The sequence below is a fragment of the Zootoca vivipara genome, chromosome 8, assembly GCF_963506605.1.
Source record: "Zootoca vivipara chromosome 8, rZooViv1.1, whole genome shotgun sequence".
In the NCBI taxonomy this organism is placed as follows: domain Eukaryota; kingdom Metazoa; phylum Chordata; class Lepidosauria; order Squamata; family Lacertidae; genus Zootoca; species Zootoca vivipara.
In genome coordinates, this window is record NC_083283.1 from 52,496,920 (window position 1) to 52,517,749 (window position 20,830).

The following is a 20,830-nucleotide window of genomic DNA, read 5'->3' on the forward strand; positions in this document are numbered from 1 at the left end:
GTGGAGCCCTGAAATTAGCTATTTATCCAAGACTAGAAATTACTCTTCCAGGTCAAGTAGGTTGCCAAGCCAAGTGCCCAAGCAGAAACATACAGATATAGATGAATGGTCACACTACTATAATTTTTGCAGCTGGAATACTATTCTACATATGAAACATTTCCAAAAGATTTGAGTGACCACAGTTATGGTCATTAAGCTATGCATTGCTGGGATCATGCATTGATCTTGACTTTACCTTGATTTCAACCAAGACCAATAAAAAACATACCAATAACAAAGTTACAAACAAAAAGCTAAGAGTAATGTGTACAATCACACTATCACACTAATCATGTAATTGTTCATTATGAATTTCCTAAATTTTCATTGCATTGATACTAGATATATTTGGGGTAAATCTCACATCTATTAACAATCACAAGTACAAAGCTGGGAACAGTAGTTTTTCTCATTCATCTAGTCCTGATAAAATGTGTGTTTGTGCTATGGACAGCTGGTAGGGGGTGACATGAAAGCTGTTCTTACCTCTTTACCCTGCCTGATCTTTGCTGTTTCTTCACTGTGCCAAATAGTGGGAAGTCTTCAGCAAAGCCTACCTGTTTTTCACCTCCTTCTTCTAAAGAATTGCAAGATCCATGTGGTCATATCCTGTATTCCTGCTCTCCACTTTCCCTTGTATGTTTGCTTTTGAATCAGTTTCACTGCCTTGGCGAAGCTGGAACAGTTCCCCCTCTTCTTCTATTTAAAGAGAACCTCACTCTGCAAAGTTCTCCAAGAACATCATGTGTAAACAATTTGAAAACACGGTGATACATTTTTCTATGAGATGCTGTTGATATCCCCAGTTGTGTGGTGGACAGAATGTAATTTAAGTGTGTACAGGGCAGCTGTGGTTTTTAATGGTTTAAAAACAGCCTTCAGCTACTGTTCACTGATGCTCTCTTTTGACTGAATGGTACATTTACTGTTGTTTCCTGTTCTATTTAATGGAAAGAATTAAATACACTGCTCTGTGTGATGTGATGATCCAGTTTTCCCTGTGAACCAAAGCATCTATGAAATTTGAATTAAACCAGATTAAACAAATACTAAGATGTGCTGTATAATTTCCCCTCTCCCTCCTTCCCCCGCTTTGAATGTGAAAAGTTTGCGGCAGAACAGACTGTGGAAGCATCTGAGACATGAACAAAAAAATAAAGAATGCTTACTAGATAAAAAGCCAACTAATTAAAAAAGTACAAGACAACAGTAATCCTTTTCATTCTCTGTTTAGACAACATGCTCGCTTTCTTCCAGTATAAAGTTATTCTACTACAAAAAAACCCACAACCCAGAAACACTGATTGTGTTACATGAAAGAGCTATAAACTCAAGTCTTAAATAAATTAGCATAAGGCATTTCAAGTTCCAGCTGGGTAGAAGTCAAATTACTAAGCACAGCCACACCATATGGGAACAAGACAGCTGTGTGTACTGACTGCTGTACCAACATAGTTCACAGACCTGGGTGGTGGTGGTGGTGGTGCATTTCAAAAGGAAGTGGCTGGGCTATCACCAGAAACTGGTAACCTTCCTCCAGTGTCCTGTGCAAGTCTGCAGATCCCAATCAAGCCACTCTTACATGCTACCCAGTCCACAGAGCACGGCCACATACCGGTATGTACAAATGCCTAAGCCAGACGTTTCCAACCTCTCTGAGCTCAACTTAACCAACTGCATTCTTTCTGTGGCTCCTTGGTGGGGAAACGAGCTTTGAGCCTCAGAAGCCCAGTTATGTCACCCCTTGTCTGCAGAGCCGGCAGTCCCTCACACCCTTGTGAAGTGCTCCCTCCCCCTCCCCTCTCCATGGTAGTCCTCAGGGCAGCTGCCAGAGCTGCCTTGGTCTCTGAGCTGCCCACCCCACCCCAAAGAGAGCTGCCTTCTCATGCTGCCCCTTGAGGGCCTGGGAAGAGGATTCCCCCAGCCTTAGTGGCCCGACGGAGGCCAGAACTTACTCGCCTTGGGAGGCAGCTGTGGTGGCAGCAGGCGCAAGGGCTGCTGCAACAACCACGCAAGCCTTTGGGAGGCAGAGACACAAGAGGGCATCAGAGGAGGCAGGGAAGGAAAGAGAGCCAGGGGCCAGTGCTGCTTGCAGCACCCCTGACCATTCAGGCCAACAGCACACTGGTTGAAAACCACTGGTATAAGCAATAGCTGTAGCCACTTTTGCCTAGGTAATTCCCCCAGCAACTCCCTTTCAACCTCCACCACAGCCTTCCTTTCCCTCCATGTGATTAACAATCTCAACGGGCGAGAGTGATGGGTGCCGCAGCATGTCATAGTACACATGGCAGCTTCTACACTCTGCCTGAAGTGCTGCCGCATGCCCATTCTCCATTGACATTTACTTAGCAAATGGAACTCCTGATCATTGGTAAATATTGCAAATTTCTTTACTCTTATTACTTGTAAATTTGATGGTGCAGTTGATATGTCAGACAAAAAAAACCTCATTGACATAATAGAGTTTTGTGGCACACACTTCCAATTCATTCCCATTTCCCGAGTTCTTTGCTAAAAAAAATCATCATCATCATCCATTGTAACATATGTGACTTGGATAAGGAGGTCATAGGTGCCAAAAGATGGTTTCTAATCATGGCAGGCAATCAAACTCTTCAAGTCTGGGTGAAGCAAACTAACTATTGTAATTCTATTTGATTTTGCTGTAAAATAAATAAAGCTGCACAATGTCCAAGACTGTCCATGTAATGCTGGAAAAACGTTCCTGATCCCCATCTCATTGGTCCAAAAATTACTGGCTTTTGGAGATAGCTATTTAAATTACAGTACACTTTTAGCTACCAGCAGCTCCTCTCTCTCTCTCTTTGTTATTACCTATAGGTTAAATGGAGCTGATGCTTAGTGATACGAGTCTACAGGACACAATACGTCTTTAAAAACAAACCAGGTAGTAACACTAATCAGTAAACTTATCTGCTCATTGTTCAAGAAATAAGATAATCATCTCGGTTTCAGGAAGAATTTGAGAACTCCTAAGCATTAGAGCAAAGATCACTTAATGATCTTAGCAGATATAGGACAGGATTTGTTCCCATGTGAATGCATGCCTGAGTTGATTCTAATAGTGGTAGTATTTGCTACTTATCTGTCCCTAGATCATCTTTCACAGCCCCTTAAATTTCCACTGGTTATAACTAATAGCACAGAGATTGGGCTAACTCCTTTATAGTTTCTGGTCTGTGGGCACTGTTAAAAATCATGCGAATAGGAACTACAGTATGTAGCCCATATATGTCACCATGTTATATTTTAAGGTGGTGTGAATTTTGCAGTTCAACAGCATTTGAGTTTACCTTTCTGAAAGAGATGAAACATTGTAATCCTGGACACAACATTTGGATTCCTACAGCTTTCCTTTTTCTTAATGTTGCTATTTCTTTTGGCCTTGAAGATAACATTTGAAAGCATACGGGCAATGTTGCTGAAATCTCAGAATGCAGAGAGGTGACTGAAGAAAATGGCAATAATTGAGTATAGTCCGACAACTTATGGAGAACAACAGGTTCCTCTTCCCTGCCTTCTGCCTTCTGGATGCCTGAAGGAAGTGTGGTTTGAGCATTGTTTTCTTTTAAATTCCCCCCCCCCATGCTTATTCATGGACAGTTCTTGCTCTCAATTAGAGTTTGCATTTCTAGTTTTCATATTGACAAACTGGAGCGTGTACAGAGGAGGGTGACCAAGATGATCAAAGGTCTAGAAACCAAGGCTTATGACGAACAGTTGAAGGAGTTGGGTATATTTAACCTGGAAAAGAAGAGACTGAGAGAAGATATGATAGCCACCTTCAAATATCTCAAGGGCTGTCACATGGAACAATCCTGTTTCTCCTGCTCTGGGGCACAGAACTCGAACCAATGGCTGCAAGTTCCAAGAAAGGAAATTCCGACTAAACATCAGGAAGAACTTTCTGACAGTAAGAGATGGTAAGACGTTCGACAATGGAATGGTCTCCGTCGGGAGGTTGTGGACTCCCCCAGAGGTTTTTAACCAGAGGTTGGATGGCCACCTGTATGGATGCTTTAGTTGCATTGCAGGGGGTTGAATTACATGACCCTTGGGATCTCTTCCAACTCTATGATTCTATAACTCAACTTTACAATGATTTATTCTAATTGTTTTCTAGAGGTTGACAGAAGAGTCCATGCATTTTTGTTTTCACTGGTATGGTAGAAAAGCAAAGACTTGGCACCTGTTCATTTGCTTTCTATTCTCTGCAAGCTTGAGTAGTCATCTTATGGCAATGGGCAGGAACTTCTGCTCAGGCTGCCTGTTCTGGGCAGAAGGATGTGTGTTTGTGTCCATATTGAATTGTGTCCAGAGGAAACATACCTCACCAGGAGCCAGCAGCAGTTTTGTTATGGAAGGTGGCATCTGACCTACTCAATGCTTGGCTGCAAGACAACTTAAAGCCTATTTTCAGTCTCTTATTTCAACAGTCCACTAATATTCAAATTTGTAATAAGCACAAAGCAGCTCTGCTGACATTCCAAGTCGCATCACAGCCAATTTGTCTTCCTTGCACAACTATTAATCTCTTGACCCCTATGTAAATTATCTCCTCGTATAGACCTACAGTCTTCACACAGTTCAATTGTATGTGTGTGGGACTTCTTCAGCCACGGATGAGTGAAATGGTAGTGGAATGGTTTTTTTCTCTCTCCAGTCACATTCCCAATGTAAAAATTGTTGGAGCCTTGGCTCTAAGTCATTCACATAGTAGACAAGAGGCCGTGTTCACATATTCTGTCTGTGTGAGTAATTTGTGCAGTTGGCATAGACTGGATCCTCTGTCATTTGTCCTCTGCTAGTATTTACCTCACTCTGACAACCAGGTCTTCCGTATTTGTTTGAAGGCTAGAGAGGAGAAAAGTAGAGAGCAGTGAAGAACAGTGAGGACTACCACCCTATCAGAGATGCTTATGACAGAGGCAAATTTGAGGCATGTAATGGCTTCGGAGGCTGACTGCAAAGCCCATACACATTGTGTCTGACTGAGTACTCTGGAAACAGCTTTTCAGGTCTTGAGTTGGGAAGGGTGTTTGAGGCATAACATCCAATGACCCAATCCTACCTCCTACCCCAAGCCAGAAACATCCATGCACCATCCAGTTTACGGTGTACAAAAAAAAGCAGAGAACAGAGGCCAAATAGGTTTCTTTTGCCAAAAACAGCTGAAAAAGTTCACAAAACCATTCACAGAACTCAGTGCCTTACTCCTCCTATTAGGGCTGCATCAAATGCTCTCCCTTTTTCTTTTCTTTTCTTTATAATTAACATAGTTGAACAAATTACTGGAAAAATGGCCATCTCACCAAATGATCACCTTGTTTTGATGCTGCTTGTCAATTTCTTGTTCTCTTGGCTGCTGCACCCCATTTGCCTTCATTCTTTGCAGTCTCATTTGCCTTTGCTGGCAAGAGAACAAAGGGTGCCAGGCCAGCAACAGAATAAAACAAAGAAGATGTTTGTATGTCAAATAACTGCTAACAATGGGAACTCTTTGTGACCCCCCAAAATAACACAAAGCTAAGTACTGTAAATGGTTTTGGATTACCCTGAACATGGTTAGTGGTAATATATAAAACACTTAAGATGCAACTTGTGCATTCATCCATGCAAGCTGTTTGCACATGTTTACGCACTCATGCCTTTGAAATGTAACATGATAAGCAATTCCTATTGAAACTTTGGCACCTTGGCCATGAAGCTGTTGGACACCATCTCCTAAACAATACTTTCACAGACCATACCTAAAACACTCTTCATATGCCCTCTGTCCTGCACCACCAGCCATTAGAAAGAAACAGTGCTGCATCAGCACACAGATCAGCAGTGCTTAATAGTGCCTCTAGAATGGAAAAGAGATCTCTGTTGTAACTAACTGATCCCCCTTTCCCTCTGCTGGAAATGAAAAGGATGAATAAAGAAAGCAAAACCCTCAGACTAATAGAGTCATGTGGATACACATTAGTCAAGCGTCAAAGGCCACATGTTTATAAGCACATTCTAAGAATGAATCAGGATGAGCTCAGGCAAAGTTTGCTTTGGAGGTGGGGGGACCAACAAGTCATATGGCATTTTCTTTTTAACCACAACCTGTGGCTTATCACTATGCTCTTCTATGGTTAGGTAGGAGCAATGCCTGGTTTGTGAGCATATTTTAAAACAGAATCACAGAGTTGTAGAGTTGGAAGGGACCATGCAGATCATCTAACCCAAACCTCCTGTAGTGCAGGAATCTTTCACCCACATGGGTCTTGAACCCACAACCCTGAGATCGGAAGTCTCATGCTCTACCAACTGAGTTAAGTGTTACAACAAATCTCTGCTCAGTCTGAAGAGCATAAAAATCTTTAATAGTTCAGAACCCTGTTTTAAAAGCAACAATACCTCTTTCAGAGTGTTGATCCTTCAGCATAGCAAATCAACTGGCCCAAAACCCATAGTTTGTTTTTATGATATACGAAAGTATCCTAAATGTCATAAAGGTAAAGGGACCCCTGACCATTAGGTCCAGTTGTGACCGACTCTGGGGTTGCGCGCTCATCTCGCATTATTGGCCGAGAGCCGGTGTATAGCTTCCAGGTCATGACAAAGCCGCTTCTGGCAAACCAGAGCAGCACATGGAAACGCTGTTTACCTTCCCGCTGTAGCGGTTCCTATTTATCTACTTGCATTTTGATGTGCTTTCGAACTGCTAGGTTGGCAGGAGCTGGGACCAAGCAATGGGAGCTCACCCCGTCACAGGGATTCGAACCGCCGACCTTCTGATCAGCAAGCCCTAGGCTCAGTGGTTTAACCACAGCGCCACCTGGGTCCCCCTAAATGTCATAATTGTTCATAAATACTGTTTCCCCTCCCCAAAAAGTGATCCCTGCTTTTAATAGGCAAGTTGCTTGACTCAAAAAAACTTGAGAGGCACAGCCATTAGACTTTATTGCATATGGTGAAGATGTTCCTCAAAAGGAGATTCTGTAAGAAAGGAGGCTTCACCTACATTTGCCTGTGTGTGAGCAAGACGAAAGGCTTTCATCATCATCATCCTTTTCTTCTTCTTCTTTCTGTTGGCAAATAAAAACACGCTGTTGTTAGAATTGACCCACAACCAGGACATAGGAATTTTGAGGTTCTGTGCAAAATATTAAGGCGGGTTCTGGAAGTTAGAAGCCCTGAGCAAAATCTGCATTTAAATGACTGACCAACTATTCATTCATAAGATGATCAAAGTGTTCAGTCATGTTCTGTATGCCTGCTAGGAACTAGCTGCAACCCAGCTTGAGTCACACTTCTACATTAGCAACTGCCTCATATCGAGGAGTGGGAAAGCACTTTTCCTCAACAGAAATCAGAAGGATATAGCCTCCCTCTTTCTAAATGCTTCTTCCACGCTGGTTATCAGCAAATTAATGAGAAAGGAGCATTCACCCATATACATTCACCCACTGTGTGTGGCGAAGTGGTTAAGGGTCAGTCCAAGTCCTAGAGACCAGGGTTCAAATCCCCCCTTAGCCACAGAGCTCTCTGGATGACCTAGGGCCAATCACTGTCTCTTGGCCTAACCCAGAGTTTCCCAACCAGGGGCCATATGGCTCTGGTGGGGGGGCAGGATATTCCAAGGGGAGTACAGGTGAAAATCGCGGAAATAGGGGGGGGGGCACAGCACAAGGCTAGGGGGCCACAGAGGGAAGTGAGAAGTGAAGGGGGGAATCATTTTTTTAAAAAAAAATTAAAAAGCCAATCACAAGTGGGTAAGGGGGCAGCCCACCAGGACCTAACACTCCTTTTTGCCGCAAGCGTTTTCTTGGAGCAGTTCTTGTTTGTTTCCAGTGAGGACCAATTGCTTTTTAAAAATTCTCCCATATATATATATACCACTCCCTGTGCACCTTTTGGACAATATCTGTAGGTTTTCCCCTCTGTGTCAAATAACTGGGATCAAATAAGTGTTGTTTACTTTTTATAATACATGGAAGATGGATCTCCCTCGGGAAGTTCTGGACTCTCCTTCCTTGGAGGTTTCTGAGCAGAGCTTGGATGGCCACCTGTCTGGGATGCTTCAGCTGAGTTTCCTACATTGCAGGGGGTTGCACTAGAAAGATGACCCTTGGGGTCCCTGCCAGCTCCATGATTCTATGTTTTTCTGCTTCAGCAATATTTCATTATGTTCCTATTATTTTATGTGATTGTATTTTGTATAAATTATAAAAAATAGAAACAAAACATTCTATTTATAAACAAAACATTTAAAGAGTTCCCTTTCTACCAGTAGGACAATGGGGGGGCATGGAGGCAGGCAGGATTTTTGTTAGGGAGGCAGACTTTTGTTGAGGGGGACAGAACCTCATATTTGTATTGATTTGTACTGATTTTTACTTATAGGAGGCAGCTGCTCCTCCCCGGCTACGTCCATGGGGGGGGGCCACAGGAACAAAACAAGGTCAAAGGGGGGCCACAGCAAGAAAAAAGTTGGGAAACACTGGCCTAACCTACCTCACAGAGTTGTTATAAGTGGTAAATAAGTGGTATATAAATATGTAATAAAAAAGTAAAATGAATTTTTCAATCCATTTGTTCGCACATTCATCACTGCTAATTTGAAGATCACCATTAATTTTAGCTGGGCATACAGTAATACCTCGGTTTAAGTACGCTTCAGGTTGAGTACTTTCAGTTTAAGTACTCCGCAGACCCGTCTGGAACAGATTAATCCACTTTCCATTACTTTCAATGGGAAAGTTTGCTTCAGGTTAAGTACGGACTTCCGAAACCAATTACAGTACAGTCATACCTCGGGTTAAGTACGCTTCAGGTTGAGTACTCCACGGACCCGTCTGGAATGGATTAATCCACTTTCCATTACTTTCAATGGGAACGTTCGCTTCAGGTTAAGTACACTTCAAGTTAAGTACAGACTTCCAGAACCAATTGTGTACTTAAACCACTTATACCACTGTATATGGATTAGGCTTTAAGTAGGTATCAGGTTAGTGAACAAATATTAGATAGAGTACAGAACAACTTGCTTACTTTTTATGATGACAAATAAGCACAGTAATGATGATCATTATTAATGATAAGACAGCAGCAGCTCCAGCAATAACAAAGATACGCTGATTCTCCAAAGAAACTAGGAAGGTAAATGGTAAATGTTATTACTACGGTATTGCTCAAGGGGAAGAGAAACAAGACAATTTTCTGAATGATATACAGTCAAATGAAATTCTAGTCAGCTTGTGTTGTGATCATGAAGAGCAAAATAAATGTTCAAAAGTGTGTGTGCGCGCATGCACGCCCATGTGTGCATCTGCTCATTTCTTTAGGGTTTCTAATTCTGGCTGCGTGAGGAAACTCTAATCTGATATTCTGAAATCTGGAAACCCTGCTGGAATTTAACTGAAGCATAACAAGCTCTAAACAGTGAAGAGATCAATAATCCAATGTTTCATCTTCAAGAGCTTCAGTCTGGCTCATTGTGTTATCGCGTCAGATGTAGGACTTGCTTCAGTAAGAATACCTGTTTCTAAAAAATTTAGAAAATCAGGCTCATATTAGTTGCTGTTTTGTTCAGAGTGAGCACTGATTGCCAAACTTGTAGCCATGAAGTGCTCAAAAATAGATACTCATGATGAACCAGTGCCTGCCAAACAGCAGTACAATTTGTGGGATTGCAGTGGTCTGAAAAGGGTTCAATTCAGGTTGACTTTGTACACATAGATGAAGACATCTGACTGCATACTTCTATGGATTCCCTTTGTACCATACTCATTCAGGGTCTATGCATCTCAGTAAAAGAATATCAACAGATTTAGCTTTTAGAAAAATAGCAGAACCTGGAAGCTCTTAGCTTCTTTGCAGCGGTTTATGGTGTTCTGCGCTTCTTCAATATTTCATCTCTAGCATAAATACCCATGATTTCTTAAGAACATGGTGTAAAAGTCAGAGACACATCACTTGTCTTCTAGATCTGCCCTGTCTTTGGAGGGGAGTAGGTTGATAGGATACTATTAAGTGTGTGTGTATGAGTGTTTTCATTTCCCTAAAGCACTGGCAAAAAACGCAAGTGCTTTTATAGTGACACTTTTTTCTTCACGGGAGTCCAAAATTTTTGTGGGTGAGTGCTTTCAACCTTCACTGCCCTGACTTCAGGTAGATGGGAGAAACACTGACAGGCTCGACAGTTTACAATGCACTAAAACCTAACAAGTGGTTTCAACAGCTTGTCATGCGCCTTGCCACAAAGGGTTTTACAACGTTCGCTAAGCAGGCACACACTGTGCAGGAAGAGGTCTGTGACAGCGAGAAACTACGAAGACACTTTCAAATGGAGCAAAAGAACTTTGCACCTAAGCAGATGTTGCACCTCTCATGTGGTTTCCTCCCACTTGCTTGATTTCAATTAAAATATGCCATGTGATGAGCTTGCAAACATCTTCCCACTGTCACTCAAGCCTGAGCATCCAGCTTTGCACCAGAAAGCGAGGCAGTCTCCGGAGAGCACACAGCTTCACGTGACACAAACCAGATGGAGGATGCAAACACATCACAATGGCCACGTTGAAGAGCAGGTGTTTGAAATCAATCATTTTCCTGAACAAATTCAAAGTGTGGCAGCAACAATACTGGTGGGGGGGGGGAATGGCTGCATGTCCCTGTAAGTCAAATAGGGGTTGATAAGCAATAGGTTGAAATCCAGGGCTACCAAGAATTGTTACCTGCCTCATGTGCGGGGCTGGAATTTCACCCTAAATTATTGTGCGGGTTAAGTCAACTTTCTTTATTGATTTAATCACAGCAGACTAACCTGTCTGTTCATCTGGAATAAACTACCTGGAACAGCGAAATAGCCAAGTCTGCAGATAACACCCTGTTCAGGTGTTCTTCCTGGACATTGAATGGGAACTTGAGATCCACACCAATCTTCCAGAGCCGAGCAGAAAGGCCAGAAGGGGATTTCTAAGCATTCTCAGTTAAAGAAGCTTGGAAGTTCTCCTTGAGATCTGGAACCCTATCCACTGTTGAAAACAGTATGTTGGATGGGATGGGAGTAGAGCAGTATCCTGCTGGATCTTTGGTCTGATCCATAAGGACACTTATCATTCTCTGAATATATATATTCCCATGATAGCCTGATGATGATGATGATGATGATGATTTTCTTTATAGGAAGATTGCTATATAAGTGCTTCTGGATCCTCCAACACTCTCTTATAGCAGGAGGCAGGAGATCTTGGGGAAGGAAATTGATCCCCTCCACCACTTCATTTTATCTGGACTGCTGGATGCTTCCCTCCTTCACCACTATTACTGGGGGACGGTTGTGTCTATCATTTCCCACCTTCAATCTTTCCTCTTTAACACCTATCTATCCTTTTCCTTTCTTGCTACTTTTTATCCAGCCAAGCCAAGCCCAACTAAGGTCCATTCTCTTTCACTCTTTCTCTCCCTCCCTTTGCCTTGCAAATGCTTTTCAAAACAACTATTCAGCCTCTAATTTTATATAACAACAACAACAACAACAATAATAATTTATTATTTATACCCCGCCCATCCGGCTGGGCCCCCCCAGCCACTCTGGGCGGCTTCCAACCGAATATTAAAAACAGTACAGCATCAAACATTAAAAACTTCCCTAAACAGGGCCGCCTTCAGCTGTCTTCTGAAAGTAAAATAGTTACTTATTGCCTTGACATCTGCTGGGAGGGCGTTCCACAGGGTGGGTGCCACTACCGAGAAGGCCCTCTGTCTGGTTCCCTGTAACCTCACTTCTCGCAATGAGGGAACCGCCAGAAGGCCCTCGGTGCTGGATCTCAGTGTCCGGGCTGAATGGTGGAGGTGGTTAGGGCTTTAAAGGTCAGTACCAACACTTTGAATTGTGCTCGGAAACATACTGGGAGCCAGCATAGATCTCTCAGGACCAGTGTTATGTGGTCCCGGCGGCCACTCCCAGTCACTAGTCTAGCTGCCGCATTCTGGATTAATTGCAGTTTCCGGGTCACCTTCAAAGGTATCCCCATGTAGAGCGCATTGCAGTAGTCCAAGCGGGAGATAACCAGAGCATGCACCACTCTGGCGAGACAGTCTGCGGGCAGGTAGGGTCTCAGCCTGCGTACCAGATGGAGCTGGTAGACAGCCGCCCTGGACACAGAATTAACCTGTGCCTCCATGGACAGCTGTGAGTCCAAAATGACTCCCAGGCTGCGCACCTGGTCCTTCAGGGGCACAGTTACCCCATTCAAGACCAGGGAATCCTCCACACCATTTTACATGTGTTTAAATTAATACAAATTAATACAAATGTCTAGGAAACAACAATAATTCTACAAACAACTGCAGGGTTTTGTAAATTCCCTTCACTTACTGTTAGCATTAATAGTGAGTTTTGTCCAGACTGTGGCATTTGTGCCATTTGTCCCAATGTAAGACAGGCTGTACATCCCAGAGTCAGAAGCTGTGACATTCCGAAGTACAATGGTGCTATCCACCCGTGCGGCACAGTCTATCGCTACACGGTCTTCGTAATCTGAACCATAGACTGGTATACCAGATTTATTACATTGTACTATGAAGTCCACACGGTCTGCATGGATCTTTTTCCATTTCACTTGATAAAGTATTGTTTCGGGGTCAGGCCCATAGGTAAAGTTGACATTTGCCCCTGGTTCAGCAACCATATGACGATATGACAAGTGTTGAGGCTGAAAATCCCCTGCTTAATAAAAGAAATTGAGGAGAAAAGAAACACTTTGTAAAAAAAAAATTATACAAGTGATTTAACACACACCCACCCCAAATTTTGTTTCAGCAAAACAATTCACTGATTTGGCAGCATGCTTACTTGGGAAGAAAGTCCCACTAAAGTTTTAGGAGCTCACTTTTGAGGGTAGATGTGCATTGGATTTCATTATAAATCTTTTATTTTCCTCACCTCAGCCAAGAAAGATGGTTTGAATCTCCCCTGCTGTGTTACAGTCAGAGATTACTAGAGAAGGCGGCCCCCTCCCTTTTGAAATTCATATTTATCTAGCCCTTCCTTTACTGTGGATCATTTCTATCTGTGTTAAGAGGGTATGAACAGCCCCTTTCTGGCTAGACAGTTCTTCATGCATGCTGCCACACACCTCCCTGGCTTAGGTGCTAATGGCTATAAAAGCTGGAAGTCTAATTAGATGCTCCAGATGAACTGTTCACAATCGAGACCTTTAACACTGAATTTTAGATTTCTCAAGTTTGCTTCATTTTTTTTATATGCAGTGATCAGTCATAGTGCCCTTCTTTCATTTTTGTGCTGAATATAGCCAAGCCTGCTGTTGTTTTCAACATTTTTGTTGGAATCTAAATACCAGGACAATTCCTGAAGAATGGGTACACACTCTTTCCCAGAAAACGCAATGCAGTCATGCTTCACGGTTCTGAGGTTAAGAACAGGTCGTCACTGGATAACATCATAAAAATAGAATTTGCAATCCTTAAATCATGTCAAATGGCTCAAGTCCTTAATAGCATAATCCACCTAGCAGATATTAATATGTTGCTAGACCCTGTAGTCCTGAAGCCCAAAGTCAGAAGTTCAGAATGCAGCAGCTGGACTCCCTGCCCCACAGAACTAAGATCGCTGGAAATCTCACAGAATCGTACATCCATAAACCTTGTCCTCAACACTGTCTTCCTTCTGTGTCTTGTCTTTTAGCTACTGACATTACCCCCCCCCCCTTTGGTGTGTATGTTTGTGCATGTAAGGCTAGCAATGCAGCTGCAGGAAGGAGATTACATTCTGATGTTCCTGCTTTTAGCAATACAGGAAGGAAGAGAACACCAGGAAGCCTAATAGAGAGATGTTCTAAGAAGCAAGGGGCTGCTAGGAATGACTGAGGTGGGGGAAGAATTTCCTTGCATCTCCAAGAGCATTCATTCATTCATCTCCCCACCCCACCCCACCCCACCCCGTCCACCCTGTTCCTTGCAAGAATCCTGCTAGGGAGATCTTTTGCAGCTATTAAAGATGAATGCAGTAACAGAGCTATTACAAAGGTGATGTGCTTTTATTATTATTCTTCATTGTTCTGCTACAGCTCCGGTTTAGTTTCTTCATGAGCAGATCATTACAATAGCAAGCATTTCCATGCCACTTGTTCCTCACTCATCTGAAAGAATGTGTGTCATTTTAATGGCTACCTATCACTGGTTCCCCTAGTTTCAGATTTACGGCTTCGTAAGCAACAGATCGGCTCTCCATTTTCTCTCCTTCTGTCATATAACCACCTCATTTTTCTATCTTTTTTAAAATGCCTTTTAAAATGTAGCAATTATAGTGACTTGAAATGCTGACATACTGCACATAAAGCTATAACTTCATAAAATGAAAAAAAGTAGAAATTCTCTGGATACTGTATGTGGCCCCCCTTTGATTTTACATATGGTAATAGAGATTTGGCTGTCATTGGCACTTACAATCCATTTTCATATTGCCATATTTTACATGATGGCTTATTTGGCTTCATATTCCAACAGTTTTTAAATTGTCATAATGTAATAAAGCACATAGGATGTATTTAGCATGATGCAGTGCTTTTATGTTAGATGAGAGAAACCAAGTTTCACAACTCTGTTCAGCTAGTTTTATTTATTTTTGTTTATTTAGATCATTTGTTTCCCACACTCTTTGGCCAAAAAGGCTCCCAGACCTGCCTACATACTGGTGCATGCCATTCCAATCTCTGAGCAGTGTGAGATCCCAGGGGTTTACCCAGGGTTTGATTTCCTTGGAATGAGGGACACTGGAGACTGTGGTGTCTTTGTGACATATGACTTATTTGCACATGTACACAACCCGAGCTTGATGCAGGAGCTCACAGCATCAACACCCCAAGAAACTATTGCCTCTCCCAAAGCCACAGCCTTGGATTCAAGCAGAAATCAAGCATGTCTCTCCCTATCAGGATTCTGCCTGTCTCTTGTGTCTAGCCCAGTTCACACATGAATGTCTCTGGCCCTTGTCCTTCTCACCAACAGGCGAGGGAGGGGGCCCATTTGCCCTATCACAAAGTCACTTTCTCTGTTACCCTAACAACCCATACTTTGAGGGTCATTAACATGTCAACATTCGATTTTAACCATTGCCGAATCTAGGAATTAGAAGGGACTCAGGCATACAGCCTACTTACACACATACCCCTAAAAAAAAGCACACAAAAATACAATCATTCTGAACAAAATAGTCCCTGTCTGCAGATCTGCAATCAAAAACACACAACACAAAATGAAAAAGGGACAGGGAAGGAAGAGGACAAAACAAATCATAGTCGGCCTTGAGCAAGTCACAATCACTTACAATCACAAGGGTTTAAGGCTCATTTTTTGATGCTACAGAGCAAAGGAAGAATTACAACCTTTTCCTATAACAACTTGTCTAGAGGACTGAGGACTTCTGGGAAATTTACTTTTAGTTTCTCTATTCTACCTTTTCCATCCACTCCCAGTCCCTCAGGTGTATGTGTGTGTTTAAACCTGGCTTATGCAGCACACCTTGTTAATGTAGAGCAGGCATAGGCAAACTCAGCCCTCCAGATATTTTGGGACTACCACTCCCATCATCCCAGTGGTCAGGGATGATGGGAGCTGTAGTCCCAAAACACCTGGAGGGCCGAGTTTGCCTATGCCTGATGTAGAAACTAACAATTATTAGTAATAATCATTGATTCATTGATTCATTAATGGCCAGTTACCACCTTCTTTGATGCAGGCAACCATTTTAGTTATATAACAACCTGTTTCTGGTATTGTGTCACTCCAAACTTCTGTTTCTATGGTACCCTTGCGCTATCACTGAAGAGTCTTTTCAATCATCTCCCAACCAGAGGCGCAAACTATGGCATTGTGTGAAAACCATAGGCTCTGTAACTGACTCATATTCGCCTACTGTGTGCTACCTTCTGGAAAACCAAGAAGTCAGCACACTCATACACAACATGAATATCTCTGGTTGCACATCCTCTGTGGAGGATGAAAACTGTCATGACATTTCTGCAGGCCTTTCTTGTGTTACTCTGGCTACAGTTGAAAAGAGAGAGAATACAGAACTCATTAAACTCGACATGACAGGGATTGCGCCTGCCAATCAGAAGACATCAGCTATGGGAGGCAAGTGTCAAATTCCCACTGAATTTCATATACTGGACATCTAATTGCTTTTTATTCTACATGCAGACACAGAGGATCCTCCACCTCCCAATGTGAACCTTCACTTTGAAAACTTTTCACTGGGACTTATTAACAATCTGAACTGGGGACTCAGTGTCCAAGTTCACTTATTCAAAGTCCAGAATGAGAGGCAACAAAACTTTCAAGCCAGACAGGAAATCACCGAATAAAAGGTTCATTTAACAAGGGCTGCTAGCTTCAAGTTGGTAACGTACGCACAGCAGCATCCACAATTAAACACTCCTAGCAGCAGGTGGAATAATTGGATAGCTAGTGTAATTCACTGCTGACAGCCACACAACAAAAGCAGCAATTCCCTTAGTACAATTTTTCTTCTTTAGCTAAAATAGCTTTGGGATGAAGATAATTAGTCACAGATTTAGTCCGAGTTTCCCACGAAACACCTATATGTTATCGGTTTTCTTGAATCTCCGACTAGCAATTTTGAGAAAAATCTCGTGTGCGTCTTGAAAGAATGAAGGTGCTTGTGGGTGATTGACCTATTCCTCTGACTGTAAGCCAAACATACTTATTTAAATGTTCATTTTTAAAGGGGATATGGGAGATGGATGCATTTTGAGCCTCTAGCTGAAAACCAATAGTTGTTGGGTTTTTTTTCATTTAGAAAAGTCAGAATGAGGGAATTTAGATGATAGAAAAGGGGTTTCTTCACCCTTTTTGCAATTTGATCATTCTTATTGCCAGATCTCTTCTCTAGCATTTCTAATCCTGCATACATGAATTCAGAATTCCATGGGGTGGTGGAGGAAGATTTGGAGAATAGAGGGATACTGATATTTTAACAAATTTAGTTATGAGGAATGCATCTGTTCTCTTTTAAGTGGTCTAATAATGCAACCCAGAACTCCCTTTCCCTCCACTGTGCCTCAACAAACACTTTATATTGCTTCCATTAATGGTTACTTGCCATTTTGCCATATGGGGGTTGCCTCTGAGCCACTTTGGTCCAGTATCCAGAGCAGTGGGGAGGGGGCGGTGTCACAAGAACAAGAGTCGCAGGAGTTACCTTAATGGCGGACTTTGACAACCAATTTCAGTGGCACCCTGTGCAATGCCAACATTCACGCCCCACCCCTTGCCTTCCATTCCATCCCATCATTGTGGCATCCTCTGAGGCACCAGTGCGACCAAACCAGTAATGCTCCCCTCAATCCACCTCTGCTCACATTGCAGCTGCATCCCTGGAAATATCTGCTTTATTTTTAATCATAACAGCTGATGTTTTCTTGCTGACAGATATTTAGGATTTGTACTTACCACTGATTTATTATTTATTATATCATAAGAGGTTAATAAATTGAATTTATAATGTATACTGTAATTTACATTAATGTATAAGGCGGTACTTAAAACTTTTACCTTACCTGATTGGACAACCTGTATTCTCTTTTCCCAAATCCCAAACGGGTAGGTATTAAAAGAGCATAGATAAAAGCCAGTATCTTCCCCAGCTGTGCTATTGAACACCAAGGACTTGATGTTCGAGGTATTGTTAGTAACACTGACTCTGTCCTTATATCTGCTGGAAATATGCAATTGGTCAGGCAGTTTGAAGACTGCAATGTTCTCTTTGCTCTCCTCCTTCTGCCAAAACATCTGGGATATATATCCAGCCTTTGGAAAGACACATTCAAGAGTCATAGCACTGGCAAGTTCCACAGTAGAATCCACACGTTTTCCTTCAACTGTGACAGAAAGAGAAGAGGGGGGAAATGCTGTTATCTTCATTAAACTTTGAACCACAGTAACACCTACAGCATCTAATGATCAAGCTAAATGCTTCCAGAACCAACAGCCCCCCTCCACCATCCACACCGAGAACAAGTTGACCAAGCTCAGGCTAAACAAGGATCTCCAAAGGGTGACATTATTTCTATGGAACTTACTACAAAACATGCTTAGGATCTGCAGGCAAGAAATCCAGAGATTGCACCCAGCATGCTACTTAAGAAACTTATCTTACTTTGATATGATTGCAGAGCAGCAACAATGAAGAAGGCAAGGTAATCCATCTCCAGCACTACTAAAAAAGACAGGCGCGAGAACTTCATCTAAGTGTCTATTTCCTGACCACATGGTGTAGCTGATACTTTCACGTCCTGTTGAAATGAGTAAGCAAGATGAAAAGCCATTTCCACAGTTCTGTGGAATGTCTGCATGACCTATGACAAGTCTGTGAGAATCAAAGATGCTCCCCTTCTTAATTTAAGTTACTTTCACACCCATCCTAGCTGCTCAGCTTATCTGATTTTCAGCATCACAATATATCACCAGGTAAATATCATGATAGCTTGATATATCATGATATATATACTGTGTTTCTCACAAAATAAGACGTGCCTATAAAATAAGCCATGGCATGATTTTCTCAAGGCAATAAAATATAAGGCATCCCCCCCAAAATAAGACATGCTGGGGTACCGACACTATACTGTGCTGGGAGCAGGTCCGGATGGCGCTTCCGTAAGGAACAGGAAAAGGAAGATGCCTGTCCTTTCCGGAAGCGGATGCGCCACGTGGAGCTCAGACGGAGCAGGAGCCGGCAGAAGCTGCAGCACGCCCGCGCCGAGCCCCAACCCAGCAGGACCCTGTGCGACCCGCAGCGCGCAGCACGCCAAGTCCCAAATGAGCGGGAGCCGGCAAAGGCAGCAGTGCGCGCTTTGCCGAGCCCCGACCCAGCAGTGGGACCCGGCAAGAGCCACAGCGCGCACTGCTTGGAGCCCCGACCCGGCAGGACCCAGCAGTGTGCCCTGCTGAAGCGCCAACAAAGCGCCCAGCAGCAGCAGCAGCAGCAGCAGCAGCCAGTTCCGGGCGCCGAGCCTCAGCAGGAAGAGGAGGTAATTTTTTAAAAATAAGACACCCCCGAAAATAAGCCATAGGCTTATTTTCTTGAGTAAAATACATATAAGATGGTGTCTTATTTTATGAGAAACGCGGTATATATAGCGGCAAAAGGTCTCGCCGTACTTCCACACAGCGGCGGGGTGTGTGTGGCACTTCTCCGCCACAGCTGAGGGCCTTGACAAGGCTCCTCATGATGGTGGAGGGCCTTAAAAATGCATAGTGGCAGATTTAATAAACTTCCAGATAATGTATTTTCAACTAATATAAGAGTAGTTTAAGTGACTTGCCAGTCAAGTTGCATCTGCTTCCCCACTCACTCAGAGGTCTAAGTGGAATCTGTGCATGCATAAGCTCCACTGAGTTCAACTAAACTTGCTTCTACTTTCCTGGGAGCAAGCCTCATTGAATTCAGTAGGGCTTACTTGTGAGTTGACACACATTTGCTTGCACCGCTTACCAAAAAACACCCTCCTCATCATTCTCACATAGTACCCAACCTACCATTTCAGCATAAGGCAGCCAGCTAACGCTTTTCCTCTCCATTCCCTCCCCACCCCATAGAAGGCCCTCATCCCACCAACCGCTCCCTTTTTATCAAAGGGAGGGAGGGAGGCCAAGGAAGCAAAAAAATAGTCTCCTTTAAATACATAAATAAATAAAAACCCTCCCTTTTTGATATGGAGGAAAGCTATGTAGGGGGAACCAACAACATAAACACCACCAGAAAAGTAAAAAATAAAAACTCTTCCCCCTCTTTTTCTTCCACCAGCGAGGGTGCGTGTGAGGAAAGAAAGAAGTGCTTTCCAGTTCTTTGGTTACTTTACCGAAGTGGCCACCTTTTGTTCACCGGTATACAGTATTGCCTTGTTGAAACACTTTTCACAATGTTATTTCAATACCACAATGTTATTTCAATATGAATTTATTGCACAGGCCTTCAGGTCAGTTTCAGTTTTGCACAACTTCTTAGTCCCCACCCCCACCCCCCGTCCCCCATCCCCATTACTCCTTGCCTACTTTCCCACTGCTAGTAAATTTTAGTAGTTAATGGTGTTGGGTTAGGGACCTATTGCTACTCTTTAAATCGGGGTTGGGGGGAGTGGGGAGGAGCTAAGCTGATTTGATCTGCAGGCCATATTGACCCATGGCTAAGCTATGGTGGGAGGATGACAAATTGGGTGTGGCCAAATGTAAAAGCAGATCTGGGGGGAAGTGGGGGGAGCATGAAATAACAAATTTGCAGGGTCTTGGGAAACCACAAAAATCTTTAGCAGCACAGAATCACACCACAGGGCCATAGGGCAGGCCAGTTAAGAAATATTATATAATATTATTTTTAAGTGGACAACTTGGGGGGGCAAGAGGCACACAAATAAACCTTTTGGGATTAAATGATTACATCAGAAGACATATGAGAGCACCCAGTAACGAAAGCATTTTATACGTGAAAAAATAGAAACAAGGGGCTTGGGAGGGCCCAAAAATATCACAACAGGGTAGGAGTCGTCATTTTTCAAAATGTTGAAGAAATAATAAGCTGGTGGGGGAATTGTGGGCTACAAAAAAAAAACCCCACCTTGGGGAAACATGGGTGGCCCATGGACTACAGGTTAGCCACCCTTTCTGTGAGACACTGTGCCTATTGATGGGGCATATCCTTGGCCTGCTACTAATTCCATGCTTACCATTCCAAGGTCTTACA

General features: G+C 42.9%; 1 protein-coding gene across 3 annotated transcripts; it reads right to left on the bottom strand.

The window, feature by feature from the left end:
* Positions 1–1,289: 1,289 nt before the first annotated feature.
* Positions 1,290–18,886, bottom strand: CD226 (CD226 molecule). 3 transcript variants are annotated; one of them, XM_035126233.2, is made up of 7 exons: positions 18,248–18,886; positions 17,649–17,969; positions 12,425–12,772; positions 9,094–9,193; positions 7,064–7,127; positions 5,379–5,476; positions 1,290–4,920 (listed from the first exon to the last, which is right to left on the bottom strand). In XM_035126233.2, exons 1-7 carry the CDS (start codon positions 18,333–18,335, stop codon positions 4,878–4,880), a joined length of 1,062 nt encoding a protein of 353 aa, XP_034982124.1. In that variant the 5' UTR covers positions 18,336–18,886; the 3' UTR covers positions 1,290–4,877. The 3 variants fall into 3 exon arrangements, with proteins under 3 accessions (XP_034982124.1, XP_034982122.1, XP_034982125.1); XM_035126231.2 differs by having other exon boundaries at positions 12,425–12,775; XM_035126234.2 differs by lacking the exon at positions 5,379–5,476 and having other exon boundaries at positions 12,425–12,775.
* Between the last annotated feature and the right edge of the window lie 1,944 nt (positions 18,887–20,830).